This window comes from Biomphalaria glabrata, chromosome 8 (assembly GCF_947242115.1).
Source record: "Biomphalaria glabrata chromosome 8, xgBioGlab47.1, whole genome shotgun sequence".
Classification (NCBI taxonomy): domain Eukaryota; kingdom Metazoa; phylum Mollusca; class Gastropoda; family Planorbidae; genus Biomphalaria; species Biomphalaria glabrata.
In genome coordinates, this window is record NC_074718.1 from 15,820,372 (window position 1) to 15,841,600 (window position 21,229).

Below are 21,229 nucleotides of genomic sequence, written 5' to 3' on the forward strand. Positions count from 1 at the left end.
AGGTGACATAGTGCTTGTTTATATTAGCTTCAGTCAGGTGACATTGTGCTTGTTTATATCAGCATTAGTCAGGTCGCATTGTGCTTGTTTATATGAGCTTCAGTCAGGTCGCATTGTGCTTGTTTAGATCAGCTTCAGTCAGGTGACATTGTGCTTGTTTAGATCAGCTTCAGTCAGGTGACATTGTGCTTGTTTATATCAGCTTCAGTCAGGTGACATTGTGCTTGTTTAGATCAGCTTCAGTCAGGTGACATTGTGCTTGTTTAGATCAGCTTCAGTCAGGTGACATTGTGCTTGTTTAGATCAGCTTCAGTCAGGTGACATTGTGCTTGTTTAGATCAGCTTCAGTCAGGTGACATTGTGCTTGTTTATATAAGCTTCAGTCATGTGACATTGTGCTTGTTTATATCAGCTTCAGTCAGGTGACATAGTGCTTGTTTAGATCAGCTTCAGTCAGGTGACATTGTGCTTGTTTAGATCAGCTTCAGTCAGGTGACATTGTGCTTGTTTAGATCAGCTTCAGTCAGGTGACATTGTGCTTGTTTAGATCAGCTTCAGTCAGGTGACATTGTGCTTGTTTATATCAGCTTCAGTCAGGTGACATTGTGCTTGTTTAGATCAGCTTCAGTCAGGTGACATAGTGCTTGTTTATATCAGCTGCAGTCAGGTGACATAGTGGTTGTTTATATCAGCTTCAGTCAGGTGACATAGTGCTTGTTTATATCAGCTTCAGTCAGGTGACATTGTGCTTGTTTATATCAGCTTCAGTCAGGTGACATTGTGCTTGTTTATATAAGCTTCAGTCAATAGCGTGTGTTTATTATTTAAATGTCACTTGAAGTTTTTCTAAGGAAAATGTGTTGATGTTTAACGCTAAACGTTTAGAAATGAGTCTCAAATCTCTAGATGTAGAGGTACAATGAAGACAGAGCTTATTTTCTTGACATTGAGACCGAGCTGATGTCTGACCATTAAGAAAGAGCTTCTGATTTTATTTCTTTTTTTTACAAAGCTTATATCTACTCACTCTGTCAGCCTGTCTGGCCAAAAGTTTGTACACGTGATTTCTCCCACACCCAATCTCGGATGTAGCTGAAATATCTCATTATCATTTCTTTAACCTGACAACACAAGAATCAATTTTAAAAAATAACCAATTAGTTAATTAACTATTGGTAATTAATTGTTTTGTTTGGTATCTCGAACAACGGAAGGAAATTTTACTTGACTGAAGTGATGGTATAAGCTAAATTAGTCCCCTTTCTAGGTCGCCGCTCCAAATCGAAACAAACAATATTTTCTCTAATCATAAGTATCTCACTAGTAGAGTGGTTAGCACGTCGGCCTGAGGAGGCGTGAGCCATGAGTTCAAATACAGCTCTTTTCTTTTTTTTTTTCATGTGTGTAAATGTTTTTAAAAACCTATTTCGGTAAAATCCACCCAGATCTTTCTCTCCCCCCCCCCCACTTTTCCCCAACTGGTCCAGACAAGTGCTATAGGATCATAGCGTAGTGAGAAAGGGAAAAGCATGAACTAGTGCTAAACAAAGACAATTGGTAATAATACTTTAATCGCCTACATTGATTATTGTTAGTCTGGATCTATTCAAATAGACTGATTCAAACTAGTTGATACAACTACAAGATTTTTTTAAGAAGGTATTTTTTTTGTATTTGCTTATTTTTCTTAACATCTTTCACACATACACATACATACATACGTCCTTTTCTTTAGATCTTTGTGTCTTAGTCTCGGTGTGTCTTTGTGTCTTACTCTCTGTGTGTCTTTGTGTCTTACTCTTTGTGTGTCTTTGTGTCTTACTCTCTGTGTGTCTTTGTGTCTTACTCTATGTGTGTCTTTGTGTCTTACTCTATGTGTGTCTTTGTGTCTTACTCTATGTGTATCTTACTCTCTGTGTGTCTTTGTGTCTTACTCCCTGTGTGTCTTTGTGTCTTACTCTCTGTGTGTCTTACTCTCTGTGTGTCTTTGTGTCTTACTCTATGTGTATCTTACTCTATGTGTGTCTTTGTGTCTTACTCTATGTGTGTCTTTGTGTCTTACTCTATGTGTATCTTACTCTCTATATGTCTTTGTGTCTTACTCCCTGTGTGTCTTTGTGTCTTACTCTCTGTGTGTCTTTGTGTATTACTCCCTGTGTGTCTTTGTGTCTTACTCCCTGTGTGTCTTTGTGTCTTACTCTATGTGTATCTTACTCTATGTGTGTCTTTGTGTCTTACTCTATGTGTGTCTTTGTGTCTTACTCTATGTGTATCTTACTCTCTGTGTGTCTTTGTGTCTTACTCCCTGTGTGTCTTTGTGTCTTACTCTCTGTGTGTCTTGTGTCTTACTCTCTGTGTGTCTTACTCTCTGTGTATCTTACTCTCTGTGTGTCTTTGTGTCTTACTCTCTGTGTGTCTTTGTGTCTTACTCTCTGTGTGTCTTTGTGTCTTACTCTATGTGTGTCTTTGTGTCTTACTCTCTATGTGTCTTACTCTTTGTGTGTCTTTGTGTCTTAGTCTCGGTGTGTCTTTGTATCTTACTCTCTGTGTGTCTTTGTGTCTTACTCTCTGTGTGTCTTTGTGTCTTACTCTATGTGTATCTTACTCTCTGTGTGTCTTTGTGTCTTACTCTCTGTGTGTCTTTGTGTCTTACTCTCTATGTGTCTTACTCTTTGTGTGTCTTTGTGTCTTAGTCTCTGTGTGTCTTTGTGTCTTACTCTATGTGTATTTTACTCTCTGTGTGTCTTTGTGTCTTACTCTATGTGTATTTTACTCTCTGTGTGTCTTTGTGTCTTACTCTCTGTGTGTCTTTGCGTCTTACTCTCTATGTGTCTTTGTGTCTTACTCTCTGTGTGTCTTACTCTTTTTGTGTCTTTGTGTCTTACTCTATGTGTGTCTTACTCTTTGTGTGTCTTTGTGTCTTACTATCTGTGTGTCTTTGTGTCTTACTCTCTGTGTGTCTTTGTGTCTTACTCTCTGTGTGTCTTACTCTTTGTGTGTCTTTGTGTCTTACTCTCTGTCTGTCTTTTTCTTTGTGTGTCTTTGTGTCTTACTCTCTGTGTGTCTTACTCTCTATGTGTCTTTGTGTCTTACTCTCTGTGTGTCTTACTCTCTATGTGTCTTTGTGTCTTACTCTCTGTGTGTCTTACTCTTTGTGTGTCTTTGTGTCTTACTCTCTGTGTGTCTTACTCTTTGTGTGTCTTTGTGTCTTACTCTTTGTGTGTCTTTGTGTCTTACTCTCTGTGTGTCTATGTGCCTTATTCTCGGTGTGTCTTTGTGTCTTACTCTCTGTGTGTCTTACTCTTTGTGTGTCTTTGTGTCTTACTCTCTGTGCGTCTATGTGCCTTATTCTCGGTGTGTCTTTGTGTCTTACTGCCCATCATGTCTTGACTACCCACTCACTGTCAACTCTAGTAGAGATTTCACCCTAGGCGCTACCCCTTCGCCCCCATCTGATTCCCCACCAACCCAGGCACACACAGTTTCCTTTCCAGTCCACTAGTTTTTTGGGAGGTATGCATATCACGTGGTCGTCCAAACAATCAAAAACTAAACAATGCTCTTCCGGGGACGGTACTCCTTGTTTAACAGACAGGTGTTGCTAAATCAAAACAGAAAGAAAAAAAGGGAAGCAAATCGGATTCGCGTGTGTGTGTTGTCTCCCCCTAACAGCGGGCCCTGCTAGCGTTACTGGAAACTCGGGAAGACCGAAACATCATTTTCCTGCTCTGGACATTTATGACAATACTGACCACTGGATTTTTACACCACTGGACCGTGTGCTTTATCCCTGTGTTTAGGGTAGGGTAGAGAAAAATACAACTGAACTTTGCTTTTTTTTGTTGGTCAATATTATATAGATCTTGAAAAAACAGGTTAGTTTTCATTTCTATATTGTTGAAAGTTGAGATTTGTCTTACTCTCTGTGTGTCTTTGTGTCTTACTCTCTGTGTGTCTTTGTGTCTTACTTAATTTAAAGAATTCCCTCCCTCCCTCTCTCTCTCTCTCTCTCTTTCAGCCAGTGCTTGTGTGCCTTTCAGAGAGACAAAGCCATCTTCCTTTAATTTTGTAGTTACAATCTGATCATGTGAACATCAGACTAAAAAAAAAAACACCTTAGATCTCCACTTTGGGTGTGTGCCCCAGTGTAGCACTTTGTAAAGTACAAGTTGACTTCCTAAAGTCTTAATAGTATCTACATCATTGCAGCTTTCTGTAGAATGATGAAAAGGAAAGATGACTCTAGCATTATGGATTGTTGATGTTGCTACCACTAGAACTATACTAATATTCAGACTATTATTGTTAGCTATATCAGTAAATAGTGTCAATGCTATAACATAGAGATAGGTAATTGTATTTGTTTAGTTCTGGCTAACACGTACACGCCAAGACTTCCTATTACTCTTTCTCATGGTTTTACTCTCTCTCTCTCTCTTTCTCTCTCTCTCTCTCTCTCTCTCTCTCTCATGCTCACTCTCGTTCTCTCTCCTTCTCTCTCTCATTCTCTCTTTCTCTCTCTCTCTCTCTCTCATGCTCACTCTCTTTCTCTCTCTCTCTCTCTCTCTCTCATGCTCACTCTCTTTCTCTCTCCTTCTCTATCTCATTCTCTCTCTTTCTCTCTCTCTTTCTTTCTCTCTCTTTCTCGTTCTCTCTTAAGTTGTTCTGCCCAGTAGGACATTTTAAAACAATGATCAAATTCCCCTCGTTGCCTTATTAAATTTAATATATAGACCTATTTAATATATAGACCTATTTAATATATAGACCTATTTAATATATAGACCTATTTAATATATAGACCTATTTAATATATAGACCTATTTAATATATAGACCTATTTAATATATAGACCTATGGCACTTTGTACAGATATTAAGTGGGAGAATTAGCTATGAGTGAATGAATCAGCCAGCAAGAGTTGAGTGAATGAATCAGCCAGCTAGGATTGAGTGAATGTATCAGTCGGCTAGAGTTGGGTGAAGGAATTACTCAGCTAGGGTTGAGTGAATGAATCAGCCAGCAAGAGTTGAGTGAATGAATCAGCCAGCTAGGGTTGAGTGAATGAATCAGCCAGCTAGGGTTGAGTGAATGAATCAGTCAGCCAGGGCTGATAAAGACAAAATATGACAAATAGATTCTCAAGTGAGAGACTTAGACATTTTGTTCGGCTACTGCTGAAACAACTTTTCGGGCATGGATTCTACATGTAAACTTGGCGTGAACGAGGAACTCTGGTATACATGGAAAATGTCACTTTTTCTGAGAAATATAGAAGAAAGATAGGATATGCTCTACAGCGTATGATTTACTGACATGCTGTATACATCAATTGCAATGCAAACCTAGTTTGTAGAATTTACTTTGTCGAAATTTTGTGTGTGTGTAAGTGTTTGTCTTTCTTTTAGTTCCTGTCTTGATGTGTAGATTTATGGTAACCTTAAGTTTTATCTACCCACAAGATAATATGTTTACGGTAACCTTAAGTTTTATCTACCCACAAGATAATATGTTTATGGTAACCTTAAGTTTTATCTACCCACAAGATAATGTGCAAGATGTAAAGACCGAGGAAGAGTTGCTGAATATAATTTTAAAAAGCGTGTGGATATGTGTCTACACATTTGCTATGTTAGGCAAGACTCCTTGCTATAATTGAAAACAACAAGAAATAAAAAGAATGAGAAATTAAAGACCATCATTAGCTTCATAAATTAGAAATAGATTTTACAAAAAACTTGTTTGTTAATCTTGTTTAAACCTAATGATGTAATTCAAAGCGGGGCATAATCACAGAGCTATGCTAATTGGTCCATTGAATGTTTTTCTATTATCTGAAACCGTTCTATTCAGTTTAAACATAGCATGAAAGATCTAGATCTATCATCTACTACCAATTGTAAGTTTGTTGTTACTTTAAATGTTCGTGACTACAGCGAAACACATATTGTAGTGATAGAGCGATAACTTCAGCGGTAAGTTGGGTTATTAATAAAAGTTATTATATCAGCAGTAGAACAGAAACATAAGCGTCCTCAAATTAATGGTGTCGTGCCTCAACGTAGACCGCCACCCACCCCCGACCTCTACTCAACACGGCTGCCTCAATCACTGGTGTAATTTTTACTCATGCGTGCAAGGCAGCAATTAAACCTTATCGCCTTTTAGTGGCCGCTTTGTTCTAACACGTGGCGAAAAAACAATCTTGCCAGGTATGTGTCGTTGATAGTAGGCCAAAATTGATTGTGAAAAAAACAACTTTATATTATTGTATCAAATAAGATTGAACCAAACCATTTAAAAATAATACTAATAATAGGGTAATTAAAATATGGAAGATATCAGCAACTTATTTTAAAAGGGTGAGGTCTGGGGGGGGGGCAAGGTCAACGAAACGGCTTCTACCAACTCCTCGTGTTTTCTGAGCTCTCGTTCTGCTGACAGAGGGCGTAGATTTACACAAATCAAATTAAGCTTTTACAAAATTTATAGCATAGCTCCATCTATCTATATTGATTAGTATTATCTATTTACTAGTCTCGGTGATTTGTACATTTTTTGGTCCAAGTTCAAAGACATTTGACAAACGTATAAAACATTTCTTAAGGATTGAACTCATTTGATCGGATCTGATTTTTAAATACAATATACAGTGGATGAGTGATCATGCGCTTGGCTTCTGAGCCTTTGGTCCTGGGTTCGAATCTCAATGGAATTTTTTAGGGCGCCCCTAATATTTACCTGACTTTAGTTGGGGAAAGTAAAAACGGTTGGTCGTTGTGCTGGCCACATGACACTGTGCTCTTTAACCATTAACATTCTTCTGCCCTTATACATCGTAAGGTCTGAAAGAAAGCTTGACAGTCACGGAAGATGTACTGTGCATGGCTGGCTGCTCAATTTAACAATGTTCGATTAATAATCATATTGTGTAACTGGGTATAGTTGTTGTCAGGGCTTATTTCGCAATATTTGGAATTCATCGTTTGCTCTCGTTAAAAAATATTGTAAGGCAACTTAAGGGCTGTATTTATATTAGGTATGTATTATTTATTGCTTCGGTACTTAGCTGAACTTTTTGTATTTATTTGCTCAGCTTCAGCATGACACACACATACTTTTCAAATGTAAATTTATGTTCGTGACTTTTGACACTGAAGAGGAATTTAATAAAGAAGACATACTTTTGTTTATCATACATTTCAGATAAGTAGACTGTTTACCTTCCACTTTATTCCTACCAGCCCATTTCCGTGGTGTACTAAATGCGGCATCAAAAGTTTGTAAATTAAACTGGCACGTCTAAAGACCAGAACTGTCTCTTCGTCTTGATCTCTGGTCGTAAACTTGATATCAAATTGAATCCTTTTTGTTGACATTTTGTCTGATTTCTTGTTCAGGGCGCTATCAAGCTGAGTGTTGTCCGTTAGCTGATGGCATCGCCCTCCCCCCCCCCTGCCCCGGTTTCAAACCCTCCCCTCCCTCATCGCCAGACCACAGTGCAGGTGTTTTGTGGTCAAACAACAGGAAGGTGTCCAGCTTATGATGACCTCTTCACGTGACGGCCCTGTTTATGGCATCATAAAACTGCATGCGGCCTTTTGCCCCGTTCCTCCCTAACCGTAGCTACTCCAGCCGTTACTGCACCCCTCCCCCCAAACACAAAGTACTTGACACCTTTTGTCTCTAACGTGAGAGACACTTGACTGGTATGATCCCGCAGCGAAGGTTCAAGACACTGGCGAAGTTTTGATGTTGTAAATAAACTCTTTTTGTTTTTGTTTGGGGGTGGGTGGGATAAGGGGGAAGGAGGAAACAGAAATAAAGGAAGTAAATCTCTTACGCCCCCCTCTCCCATGGGATTGGGTGCAGGGAAGGGGTGAAAGGGGAATTTATAGAGGAAACTGTTGGAGAGAAAAACTCCAACCGATTGAACTGCAGGAATCACTCAATAGCGTAGCTATTGTTAATAAAATTCTGTATTCTCGCCAGATATGTGTATAAGACATGTACTGTATTGAAGTGTATTCTCGCCAGATATGTGTATAAGACATGTACTGTATTGAAGTGTATTCTCGCCAGATATGTGTATAAGACATGTACTGTATTGAAGTGTATTCTCGCCAGATATGTGTTTAAGACATGTACTGTATTGAAGTGTATTCTCGCCAGATATGTGTTGAAGACATGTACTGTATTGAAGTGTATTCTCGCCAGATATGTGTATAAGACATGTACTGTATTGAAGTGTATTCTCGCCAGATATGTGTTTAAGACATGTACTGTATTGAAGTGTATTCTCGCCAGATATGTGTTTAAGACATGTACTGTATTGAAGTGTATTCTCGCCAGATATGTGTTGAAGACATGTACTGTATTGAAGTGTATTCTCGCCAGATATGTGTATAAGACATGTACTGTATTGAAGTGTATTCTCGCCAGATATGTGTTTAAGACATGTACTGTATTGAAGTGTATTCTCGCCAGATATGTGTTGAAGACATGTACTGTATTGAAGTGTATTCTCGCCAGATATGTGTTGAAGACATGTACTGTAGCAAAGACCCAAATGACTTCAATGTTTGCAGCATCGAATGACAGGTTTTGAATATTTGGCAGATCAAAACAATAAAACGAACATTGTGTAACATAAACGTGTAGCACTGGACCACTGGACCACTGGACCACTGGACCACTGGACCACTGGACCACCGCGTTTTGATCTACGCGTTTTGATCACCTACAGGAGGCTAGATTTACAAGTCGGAAAAAGCTACAAATAAGAATAATAAAATGGACTTGACGAATTATCTAAATAAGCTAATTACCCATATTTTACCCTCACTAAGATCAAACTTGAACAAGATTGGACAAGACGAGAAATCTGTCTACAGGTCCAATTAATGTAACCTCACTCGCAGGCACGCGCGCTCGTCTCGGGACTATCGTTTGTAGCGTGTGTGTGCAGCATGCGGAACTCAACAAGCTTACTCCTGACTTAGATAACGCCATTCAGGGAAAAATTAGCCCCTTTTGTGAACCCGACATTCGACCCCTAATTAATCAATTTGAGATTCTTCGTGTGCTTCAAACGCAGTGTTAATTTAATTAACCGTTCAGTTTTTCCATTGATACAATTAGACAGATCCTGGCGTTAGAATAAACAAGAACAAGACAAATGTAACAAGAACAAGACAAGACAGGTTACAAAAGACAGTTTGTGTGGAAACACAAACTCAAAATCGGCCCCCGAAGTGGTCCACCCAGGCAGGCTTCAATATTTTCAGAAAGAACATCCGAATGAAATTATATCAAAGACAAATGAGAGATAAGAATGGAGAAAGAAGGTTAACAGATCTTGTGTAGTGCCCCAACGGTCCCGCAGATCAAAGGATAGGTGAAAGTGAATGTAAAGTTAGATGTGAACCTGGCCTAACTAGTTCCCCTTTCAGACCTTGTGGTCTATAGGGCAGATGATGTAGAGTTCATCTGTTTTTGTGGCCTACGGTTAACGAGGGTGTCATGTAGCCAGCACAACGACCAACCGCCTTTACTTGTCCAGAACTAATGTCAGGTACCCAATCCTGTTGAAGACTGGGTTTTTTTATTTCGGGATCTGTAGGGCGCCTCTGAGTCCACCCAGGGTACCAGACTTTAATTGGGGAAAAGTATAGTCGGTTGTTAGTTGTACTTACCACATGATACCCTTGTTAACCGTGGGCCACAGAAACAGATGACCTTTTCATCAACTGTGTTCACAAGATCTTCAGATCTTCGAGTGAGGTTACATTAATTGGACCTGTAGACTAATTTCTAGTCTTGTCCGATCCTATTCAAGTTTGGCGCAGAGTCTAGGGAAGTTAAGTTGAATCATTTGTGTTTTATCTTTAATCATTTCTACTTGGAGAATTAAAGTGTTTTGTTTCGTAAGGATTGCTTCTGTTATTTCTTCTTATAGACTTTTCCCGGCATACTTCTGTTATTTCTTCTTATAGACTTTTCACGGCATACTTCTGTTATTTCTTCTTATAGACTTTTCCCGGCATACTTCTGTTATTTCTTCTTATAGACTTTTCCCGGCATACTTCTGTTATTTCTTCTTATAGACTTTTCCCGGCATACTTCTGTTATTTCTTCTTATAGACTTTTCCCGGCATACTTCTGTTATTTCTTCTTATAGACTTTTCCCGGCATACTTCTGTTATTTCTTCGTATAGACTTTTCCCGGCATACTTCTGTTATTTCTTATTATAGACTTTTCCCGGCATACTTCTGTTATTTCTTCTTATAGACTTTTCCCGGCATACTTCTGTTATTTCTTCTTATAGACTTTTCCCGGCATACTTCTGTTATTTCTTCTTATAGACTTTTCCCGGCATACTTCTGTTATTTCTTCTTATAGACTTTTCCCGGCATACTTCTGTTATTTCTTCTTATAGACTTTTCCCGGCATACTTCTGTTATTTCTTCTTATAGACTTTTCCCGGCATACTTCTGTTATTTCTTCGTATAGACTAATCCCGGCATACTTCTGTTATTTCTTCTCAAAGACAACATTTCCCGGCATACTTCTGTTATTTCTTCACAAAGACAACATTTCCCGGCATACATTGATCTTAGGGTCATCCGATTGAACTTGTGGGAATACTTCAAAATGTATCCATCACCAGATTCTATTGCTACACTAGCTAAGAATCCCAAATGAAATTCAAAGAACTTACTAAGATTCCAACGTCTTGGATCGGTCTATTGAGTTCTCCGTGTCACAAGACACATGTAAGAGTAAAATCATGTCTGGAAATCTGTTTTTGTTTTCAGTGGATACCATGACACTTTGTTGTTCTCAGTGGTCAGTAGGACAGACAAAACGTACAGGACATTCCTTAACGACTGAAGGTGTTGACTTAAGAGTATGCGTATGTGTGTGTGTGTGTGTGTGTGTGTGTTCTTGTTGTTTCTTCAACATAGTTGCTATGTAGGTCGGAGACAGGTCTGTAAGGTATGTGTCATAAAGGGACATAACTGCAGGCTACATGAGCCTGGGATTAGGACTTAACGATATAATCTTAATAGTCCACTGTAGATGTTGTCACGTGGTGGAAGAGAGGAGAGGAGAGGAGAGAGAGAGAGAGAGAAGATCCGAGTCACAACCAAAAGTCCGTTGTCTGACAAATTAGCTCGATCCAAAATGAGCTCTAAATGTAGATACATTTCTTTTAAAAGGGGAAATACAAATATGAAGCTAAGTGTTGAAATAATCCAATGATGCACACAATTTACAAATAGAATGGCGGCACTGCAAGCACTATGTACCGTATTTTATATAATGGACGGTCCTAACCCAGATCGTAGCTATGGTGGGGTGAGGGGGGGGGGGTCCAAATTAAAAATTCCACTTGGGCCCCCCATTTGAGAGGGGCACCCAAATGAGTGTCAGATAATTTGCTTTACATTAAACATTACGCCATTATCTCATGTCGAATGTGAAAATGCAAGGGCCCCTAAAGAAGTCAAGCCTCCCCGGGCCTCCAAATCCCTATCTACGCCTTTTTTTTTTTTTGTCAACAACAATTTTATTATTTTCAAAACCAGAGGCTCAAGCGGCAGGTGATAGTGATATCCCCATGTTTGTGATCAATAGTTAGTGAGCCCAGCGACCAACGTTTTTGTTTTTTGTTTTTGTTTTTTACTGTCTCCAAGTAGGCTCTCAGGTTGAGTAAGTTGAACAGGCAGCTTTGGGGATTCGAACTCAAGAGCCTCGTTGGCAAAACATTTGAACTCTCGGTCAATAACTTCTTTTCCATCAATGTATATCAGACATTTTCATCTATGGTGAAAAGCTACACAATCTATTTTTTTAGGTGTATCTGGTCTATAGTGTGAGCAGAGTCTTGATAAGCTATGGGTTTTTTTTTAAAAAGATATATACATCTAATAATGTTTGTACTTTTTATCACTGCAACATCAAGTGTCTGAGTTCTATGTAGCACATTTTTACAAATATTTGTATTGATGTCCTTGACATTGTAAAGTTTATCGTAAAAAAGCCTCAATGAGCTTGAAACTATATTTAGACTCTTGTGTTTCGTTCAAATATTTGGTTTAGATTGTCACTACTTGTAATACACAATTCTGAAAGTTCAAAGAGGAGTTCATTTTTCAGATATATGCAAAACTAAACAGTTTAATACTTTCAGGTAACTCGTTTATTATTTTATCTATCGAAAGATTAAAAAAAAAATGACAAAAAAATTGCAGTTTTATTTTGTCTTTACCCATTTTATGAGACCCCTCCCCTCCCCCCTATGGCAGGGATGTAGTTTGTGCATAAATTATGCTGCTAGATAATTGATCCTGGTCTGTTGAGGCCAACTATATGCTATGGCTCGAGTCACAGAGCATGTCCAGTTCATGTTCAGTTTCATGTCTATTCTCCATCAGGTTTATTCATTAAACTTCCGCAGCGTTTATCAAGTACGTATGTGTGTGTATGTTGGACGTTGAATGAGTTTTTATTCAAGACATTATTAATAGCTTTATGAATATGACACATAGGTGCCCCGTTACCATGGGGACAATGCGATACTTCTGCTGCGGCTAATCTTGTCAAAATTGTCAATCGTGGTCACTACGTGCTCCAGAGGTGGACGTCACACACGCTCTCTCACTCACAAAGTGATAGGTCACTTTTCTTAGGACATTTCCCATGTCTGGTCACGCCCGGTTAGTTCCAGGCAACCAAAAGAGTGACTCTCTTCCCCCTCCCCTTTTTACGTGTCCCTCCTCCGCCCAGTCGTAATGAATGTCCAGTCTGAATGTGAGCTAATTGAGTTAATCTATGTGGGGTCAGTCCGCTGGTCATGTAACGGGCGTAGTCTCGTCTGCATCGCGACATTGACCCACTGTTTGAATGGCTGAATTAAGAAGGTCAAGAGACTGTTTTAATACGCTAATGATTTAACAGGCTTTGTTATGTTGTGTTTACTGTGTCTGTATAGTGAAATGTATATAGACCATTAGATAGAACGAAGTTGTCGACCTGGACACTGGGCTAACAAGAGAAGTCTATCGACTAATACACAGACATATGTCTACACATAATAAGCCAGTAGACAAAATGTCAGACAGATCGACAGGTGAACAGATAGACAGACAGGCAAAAACAAAAAAGACAAACAGGCAGACAATAATACAGATAGATAGATAGATAGATAGATAGATAGATAGATAGATAGATAGATAGATAGATAGATAGATAGATAGATAGATAGATAGATAGATAGATAGATAGATAGATAGATAGATAGATAGATAGATAGATAGATAGATAGATAGATAGATAGATAGATAGATAGATAGATAGATAGATAGATAGATAGATAGATAGATAGATAGATAGATAGATAGATAGATAGATAGATAGATAGATAGATAGATAGATAGATAGATAGATAGATAGATAGATAGATAGATAGATAGATAGATAGATAGATAGATAGATAGATAGATAGATAGATAGATAGATAGATAGATAGATAGATAGATAGATAGATAGATAGATAGATAGATAGATAGATAGATAGATAGATAGATAGATAGATAGATAGATAGATAGATAGATAGATAGATAGATAGATAGATAGATAGATAGATAGATAGATAGATAGATAGATAGATAGATAGATAGATAGATAGATAGATAGATAGATAGATAGATAGATAGATAGATAGATAGATAGATAGATAGATAGATAGATAGATAGATAGATAGACAGACAGACAGACAGACAGACAGGCAGAGGGGGGACAGTGACCCATGTACCAGAAAACTATGTATTACATTTTTTTTAAATCTTAATTTCGTATTTGTCAAAGTCGTCTATGCAAAGAAAATATCATTTGTCATAAAGCATGACAACTTTGACAATGAAAGAAACTTGTCACATTGTCAAAGAGTAGAGACCACTTCAATTCAGTAAATGTATGTTCCATGAAGAAAAAAAAAAGAGCAACTAGTCCATAAGAAGAAGTAAATGTCTCACTGAACCAGACTAAACAACATTCGCAATGGTCAATAAAAAGATATACTTGCAAACATTGGCGTAGCCAGGGTGGGGGGAGGAGGGGGGAGATTTTGAAAAAAAAGGGGGGGGGGCTAAATGACTGTTGTTTTACATAAAATAATTAAATGTTACGCAAAATGCAGAGGCCCCCAAAGAGGTCAAGCCCCCCCCCCAGGCCCCCAAACGATGGAAAATTCCAAGCAACGCACCTGCTTGCAAAGCTAATCAACTTGTTTAAGTCTGTAGTTATAGAAATTTCATTTCCCGCTCAAAAAAAAAAAAAATGATTGTATCATAGAATTAGGTCGAAAACTTGTAGTACACGACAAACTTTAATACATGTCCACAATCTTGGAATGTTCTGGATTATTTTACATGTGCCTCTACTAACTTAATAGCATATAGGCCTAGTGCTGGAATAAATAAATAAAGATAGATAGATAGAATTATTTATTTATTTATTTATGAACTTGGGAAAAGTCTTAATAAAAGTTTTTGTCCTACTGGTTATGCCCAGAACAATCCATCTGACCATCTTGGGTTCTGTTACCCTCTCATTCATATGTACTCTTTTCTAGTTGGCATCTCTTTTGCTCCCTCCTGATGATGTTATTATGTAACCTTAGTAGATATCAGATAGCCCAACCTAGTATTATAGTTAGTCAAACTATCGCACTAGACATGTAGATTACTAGCAGGATCTACTTAGCCCAAACTAATCGTAGATTCAATAGTAAATTATCTAAGATGTGTACTGGAAAAACGAAAAGAATCATTTGGAAACACATAATGAAACGACTAATAAAAACACTGCCCCGGGGAAGTAGACCTTTTGGTGGAGCAGGGTTGCTGCCCTTGCCCCTCTAAAATGAACAGTAAAGTCATCAAACGCCGTGTCAATACCTATAGAGTTGTCTCCCACAGCAGTACCGCTCTTCTTTTCATGTCTGACACATGAACCAACATTTAAACGGGCAATCATTGGGACCACGTCACGTGACGACATTGATGAACTGTGGTGATCGCTCCTGACTGACGGGTGGACAGAAGGGGCGTGGCTTCGAAAAAAAAAAAACTTCACACATTTGTGTTCTCCTGTCCCCCCCACTCCACTACTTCACTGTGGTCGTGCGTACATTCTCTCCCCTTATTTGAAGTCTTAGCTTCGAAACGCCTTGGTCAGTCAGTCAGGGGGAGAGAACTTGAAGCCTGCTGTGTATTCGATTAAGTTGTAGCAGTAATCAGACCTCCACATTTTTAAATGCACTGAGGCCACAATAAAGGCAATACTGACAAGTTGGTGCTATTTCTTCTGCAGTTTGTTATTTCTGGATTAACTTGTATAACTGTAAGTTCTAGAAATGGTAAGTCCACAAAGTGAACTATGGTAAAGTAGATTTAATGAGAAAGATACTTTGCAGTTCTTATAGTCCATATCTGGAATTATACACATAGAATGTAAAATATAACAGATATAAAAGATCAACTGGAAATCTCTATGATGGACACCATTTATTAGATAGAACTGACTCGAAGCTGACTTCAAACTTAACTTCAAACCTAACTTGTTGGATTCATAATTGACTCCGAACAGTCAACTCCAAACATAGACCAATCTGACTCACAACTTACTCCAAGCAGAACTGATTCAGAGGCGTAGCTAGAGGGGGGGGGGTAGAATTTGAGGGGGGCCCAAATGAGCATTTTTTAAATTAAATATTACGCAAAATGCAGGGGCCCTCAAAGATGTCAAATCCCAGGGATCCCATATGATGGTTAATTCCTAGCTACGCCACTGAACTGATTCCACACATATTTGACTGCAAACTTGTCTAATTCATAGCTACGCCACTGAACTGATTCCACACATATTTGACTGCAAACTTGTCTAATTTATAGCTACGCCACTGAACTGATTCCACACATATTTGACTGAAAACTTGTCTAATTCATATCTGCCTCCAAATATGTTAGACTGACGAAACTGATACCAGTTACGTGACCTTAATCAACTTCTTTTATAAACAACAATATTACCCGAATTGTTAAAGTTTGCCTTCATTTCAGCTTATGAAGCAAGCTTAAGTTTCTGATTTACCAACAGGGGAAAATATCATTTAGCGGTAGTATTTTATCAAGTTTTACACCACACAAAAACAATATATGTGTGACAGTGTTAAACTTGTATGTGTTATATCCCAGCAACACAGCGATAAAATAACATGCCGATATTTAAATCTACTACGCTTGGAATAAATTATGGATCGATTTAATAAGTTCTGATTGGGAAATGGTGAACCGGGAAGGAGAGGTCACTCCCAAGGAATGCTATTCCACTGTGCTTTTTAATGCAATGGGAAAAGAACTTGTATGTAAAAGCAGTGCTGTAGGTCTGTGTATAACTGTATGGCCTCTTCAAACAAAGCTTTAAGTCTGACTTACATGTCGATGAAGGAGATCCAATGGTTCTTATAACAGTCAAAACATCACTGAAAGAGAGAGAGAGAGAGAGAGAGAAATACAAATGCGTGAATACTGTCAAGAAAGTCTGTACCAAACGTTATTTCTCTACACAATGCTCCCCCCCCCCCCCCACTCCCTTTTTTTATTTTGTTTTCTTTTCTTTCCCATGACCGATAACTCGATATAATCAGAAACGATTTTTTTTCCTCATTAAAAACTATGAGAAATTAATTGTTTAACTAAAATGGCTAAGAGCCTAACTATAACTAACCTCATGAAGCTCTAACAGTCACCTCATTTCTAATGAGACATTAATTTATTCTTAAGGGTTACCCTAATTATGCTGTGTCAATAGGTATCTATCAAACAATGTACTCTAGAGGGCAGCTGATGTACCGCTCTTCTGTTTGTGTAGCCTACGGTTTACGAGGGACCACATCACAGCTACCAATCGCCTCGACTTTCCCCCAACTAATATCAGGTACTCATTAGAGTTGGCTGGACTTGGGGACGTCCTAAAAATCCCGAATCTCGAAATACCAGTCTTCACTTAGATTCGAACCCGGGACCCCTCGGTTTGGATGCCAAGCTCTTTATTACTCAGCCGCCACGTCCTGTTAAGCTGTGTTTTATTTATGTTTTTTTTTGTTTTGTTAATACTAGATCTATATATCAAATTGTTCACATATCTGTAATGATGATTTTTTTTTCTTGCAGGCGTGATTGTAACAAAGTCAACAGAACAGACAAAAAAAAAAAAAAAAACTCTGTCTGATCATCTAACTCTAGACTCAGAGAATATTTTTTTTAGCATCAATGTGAAAGACAATTCTAAACAGGGAATGACATCTGTTGCATGAAACTATTTTTGTATGCTGGAGATCTGGATTTATTTCTTCTGGAACATTTATTTTTCAGTGTGTGACCCAGAAAAAAAAAAGGAAATGGTGTACCAACATGCAGTTCAAACAATTGTCTTTCTGTTTGTGTTCTGTGAAGTGTTCGCTCAGGACAAAACTTACAACGTGCCAGAGGAGGAAGCAGAAAGCTCGTTTGTTGGCAACATCGCTCGTGACCTCCTCCTCGCTGACGTCATTCCTCCCAACGTGTACAAGACTCTCCAATACAGCATCATGGCGTGGGAAGACGGCGGTCAGTTCCGAGTGGACAAGGACAACAGCGATCTCTTCACAAAGTTTAGGCTGGACAGAGAGCAGTTGTGCAGGTTCAAATCCCAGTGCCTCCTAAATCTCAGGATCGTAGCCAGGTCAAACTCAGATATTCGAAAGTATTGGATAGCAGTGAATCTTCTAGACATAAACGATAACTCTCCGGTCTTCGGATATTCCAGTGTAAACCTGAGCATTTCAGAGTCGGTGTCTGTCGGTATGAAGTATTCAGTACCTTCAGCTTCTGACGAGGATCGAGGCGAAGGAAACACCATCCAGTCCTACAGCATTGAACCTAAAAGTGACGTCTTTAGTGTTGAGTATTTGAAAAAACTGGACGGCACATTCGACGTGAATCTTGTGGTCACCCAACAGCTGGACAGAGAAAAAGTAGATAGATATAGACTTGTCCTAGTGGCCAAGGATGGCGGGAATCCAGCAAAAAGTGGCTCCATGTCCATTGACGTTCTAGTGACAGATGTCAATGACAATACTCCAAGGTTTCCGAAGACACAGTATAAGGTCAATGTTGGGGAGAATACTGTCCCTGGTGCGGTCATCTTGACACTGCAAGCAAGCGATGAAGACATTGGGGTCAACGCTGCCATAACCTACAGATTGAGCAGAAACCAAGATATCGGGGTTACTGATCTGTTCGCTATTGATCCGACCAGTGGCGTTTTGGTTGCCAAGTCAGCTCTTGCCAGCGGGAGTTACACCATCATCGTAGAGGCGATGGACGGCGGTACGCCTCGGAACGTCAACCAGACGGAAGTCCAAGTCACGGTCATCGACACGGAGAACAACCCTCCGGTCATCTCCATCGACCCCCTGAACGGTGACTCCGACGCTGCATTCATACTGGAGTCTGCACCCCACGAGTCCATGGTAGCTTACGTCTCCGTCTCTGACCCTGACTCCAACGACAACGGCGTAGTGACCTGCTATAGCCAGAGTTCTTTCTTTGACCTCAGGCGCCTTCAGGAAGACGACTACATGGTCGTTGTGGTCCGGCCCTTAGACCGTGAGGAAACTTCCGCGTACAAGGTGACAATCTTCTGTGAGGATGCCGGCACGCCAAAGCTTAACGCCACAATGACATTCGACGTGACAGTTGGTGATGTCAATGACAACGCCCCTGTCTTTGACAACCCCAACCAAGTCATCTCCATCTCTGAGGGAAACTCCGTGAACGATATTGCAACACTTCTTTCAGCTACAGACAAGGACACGGGAGACAACGCTAAAATTTCTTATTCTCTACTCAACAACACTGGGGAGTATTTCCGCATCCCTCCAGGCACTAACGCCCTTGTCTGTGCCAAAGTTCTGGACAGGGAAACCCAGGATACACATGTTCTGAAAATCTTAGCCCTGGACGGCGGTGTCCCATCACTTTCAGCTACAGCGACGGTCACCGTGTCCGTTATGGACATAAATGATTTTACTCCCCAGTTTTTCCAGATGAATTACAAATTTTCCATCTCGGAGGGACTTCCAGCTGGGAGCATTGTCGGCTCTGTTTCAGCTTACGACATGGACCTAAACGAAAGCGGTGAAATCCGGTTTTCAATTCCAACCAGTTCCAGTGACAGCGAGAAATTTCACATCTTCAACAACGGAACCATCACAACACGGGTACCGCTGGATAGAGAAGATGTGGACATTCTTCGGTTTTCTATTCGAGCCACTGACCTCGGCCGCCCGCCACTCTCGGCACAAGTGGATGTACAGGTGATGGTTGTGGACATCAACGACAACACTCCGACCTTCACCTTCCCAACTTCTACCAACAACAGCCTGGCCTTGACATTGCCTGTGGATGTTTCACGATCTTTGATTCGTTTACAGGTAAACGCATTCTACTATTTTATATCCATTTTTAGCGGCCCCAGAAAGAGAAAAAGACGCTATTAGTTTTGTGTGGCCTGTCTGTCCATCTGTCCGTCCGTCCCGTTTAGATCTCGTAAACTAGAAAAGATAGGGAAAATCCGACATCACAATATTTTAGACCATTCAAAATTCTGATGCAACGGCTACTTTTTTATTTTCTGAAAGCGAAAAATCTAATTTTTTAAATCACTTATGCAAGCAGTTTTTTCATAAAAATACACCACTTTTACAACTATTCACTATTAATAGTAACAAACACTTGAGGCTATTTATTATGGGAGAAGACATTATACCATATTTTCAACGCATTTATGCAAACGGTTGTAGATTTTTTGTCAAAATTTTTTTAAATATTTGTACTGTTAAGTTGTTATACTAAGTATTATATTTACAAAAAAAAAAAAATGTTTACCTTTTTTTTAAAGAGAAAAAATCTATTTAGTATGCATATAAGTCAGACATAATTGAAAACAACAATTAATTAGTAGTTTTTTCATTTTTATCACGTGAACTTCAGCCGAATACGGCCGCTATAGAACATCTAACCAAAGAAATTTTTTTATTTTTTTATATTTTTTTTTTGTTTCTAAACAAGTTAAACTAGTGTGAATAAAACTTCAAACATAGAATCTAGATTTATCTTTAAATGACAGACCATAGACTTATATATTATACTAGACTGGAAACCGGAAATAAATTCTTATCCGCGATTGATCGATTCACAGACCTATATATATAGATATTTTTATGTACGTATACTCTTTTTTAAGCTCTAAGGGAAGTCGCCCCAATCAATCTTTTCTGTCTTAGAAAAGTAATGATCTTTAGTTTTCAAAGTTTAGAAATAATGCAAAATCATTTCTCGGATATTCACGCAAATATATGAAACATATTGAGATATTGAGATAATGTTTCAAAAATCCTATATTGAAATAATTCATGTTGATTTAAATCATCTTATGTACATTTAAATAGATTGATTACCTAGATCTTTCTAGATATGTATCTAAAAGTTACAACATAATAATTATGAGACGAGAGTACTCTTATTTTTGATGTTCAATAACTAGATCTAGATCTAAAAATTAAATTATATGTTACATAGGTTAGGGTTGAAAAAAAAACAACAACTTTACTTCTTTTAACTACTTTACAAAAAACGCCTTGATCCAACTTTCTACAAAATTTTCACGACATTTTTTGTAGTATTAAAAATTCTCCATGTCCAGTCTAGAGTAGTCTATATAAGTCTATGTGACAGACATTGATACGCGATCTCAAACCAAGTGGAGACAAGATGATACATGATGCGACATTTAGTTAACAGTAACTTATTACTTCAGCAGTCTGCCGTCTCACTCAAGGAACTTTTGATTCCCAGAATCTAACACTGAATTAAAAGAGAGAAAGAGAAGAGAAAAAAAAAACAAAAGGAAAGGACTGTATGGGGATCGAACCCACGCCTCTCACGTTATTTGCTTAACATACTACTTTGTACGAAATTTCATTTTAAACTTGTGCTTTTAACCACTTTCCATCTTTTAACCACTTTCCATCTTTAAACCACTTTTCATCTTTAAACCACTTTTCATCTTTAAACCACTTTTCATCTTTTAACCACTTTTCATCTTTTAACCACTT

At 38.7% G+C, this 21,229-nt stretch overlaps 1 protein-coding gene across 2 annotated transcripts in view; it reads left to right on the forward strand.

Moving 5' to 3' along the window:
• Positions 1-3,602: 3,602 nt before the first annotated feature.
• The window catches only part of LOC106052219 (protocadherin gamma-B4-like), a 29,578-nt gene continuing 11,951 nt past the window's right edge, over positions 3,603-21,229 (forward strand). The window contains exons 1-2 of one of the 2 annotated variants that reach the window (XM_056039677.1): positions 3,603-3,875; positions 17,244-19,546. In XM_056039677.1, coding sequence (XP_055895652.1) covers positions 17,399-19,546 — 2,148 coding nt within the window. In that variant the 5' untranslated portion in view covers positions 3,603-3,875; positions 17,244-17,398. Of the gene's footprint in view, positions 3,876-15,210; positions 15,428-17,243; positions 19,547-21,229 lie in introns of those variants that run through there. The other variant, XM_056039676.1, reaches the window with a different exon arrangement.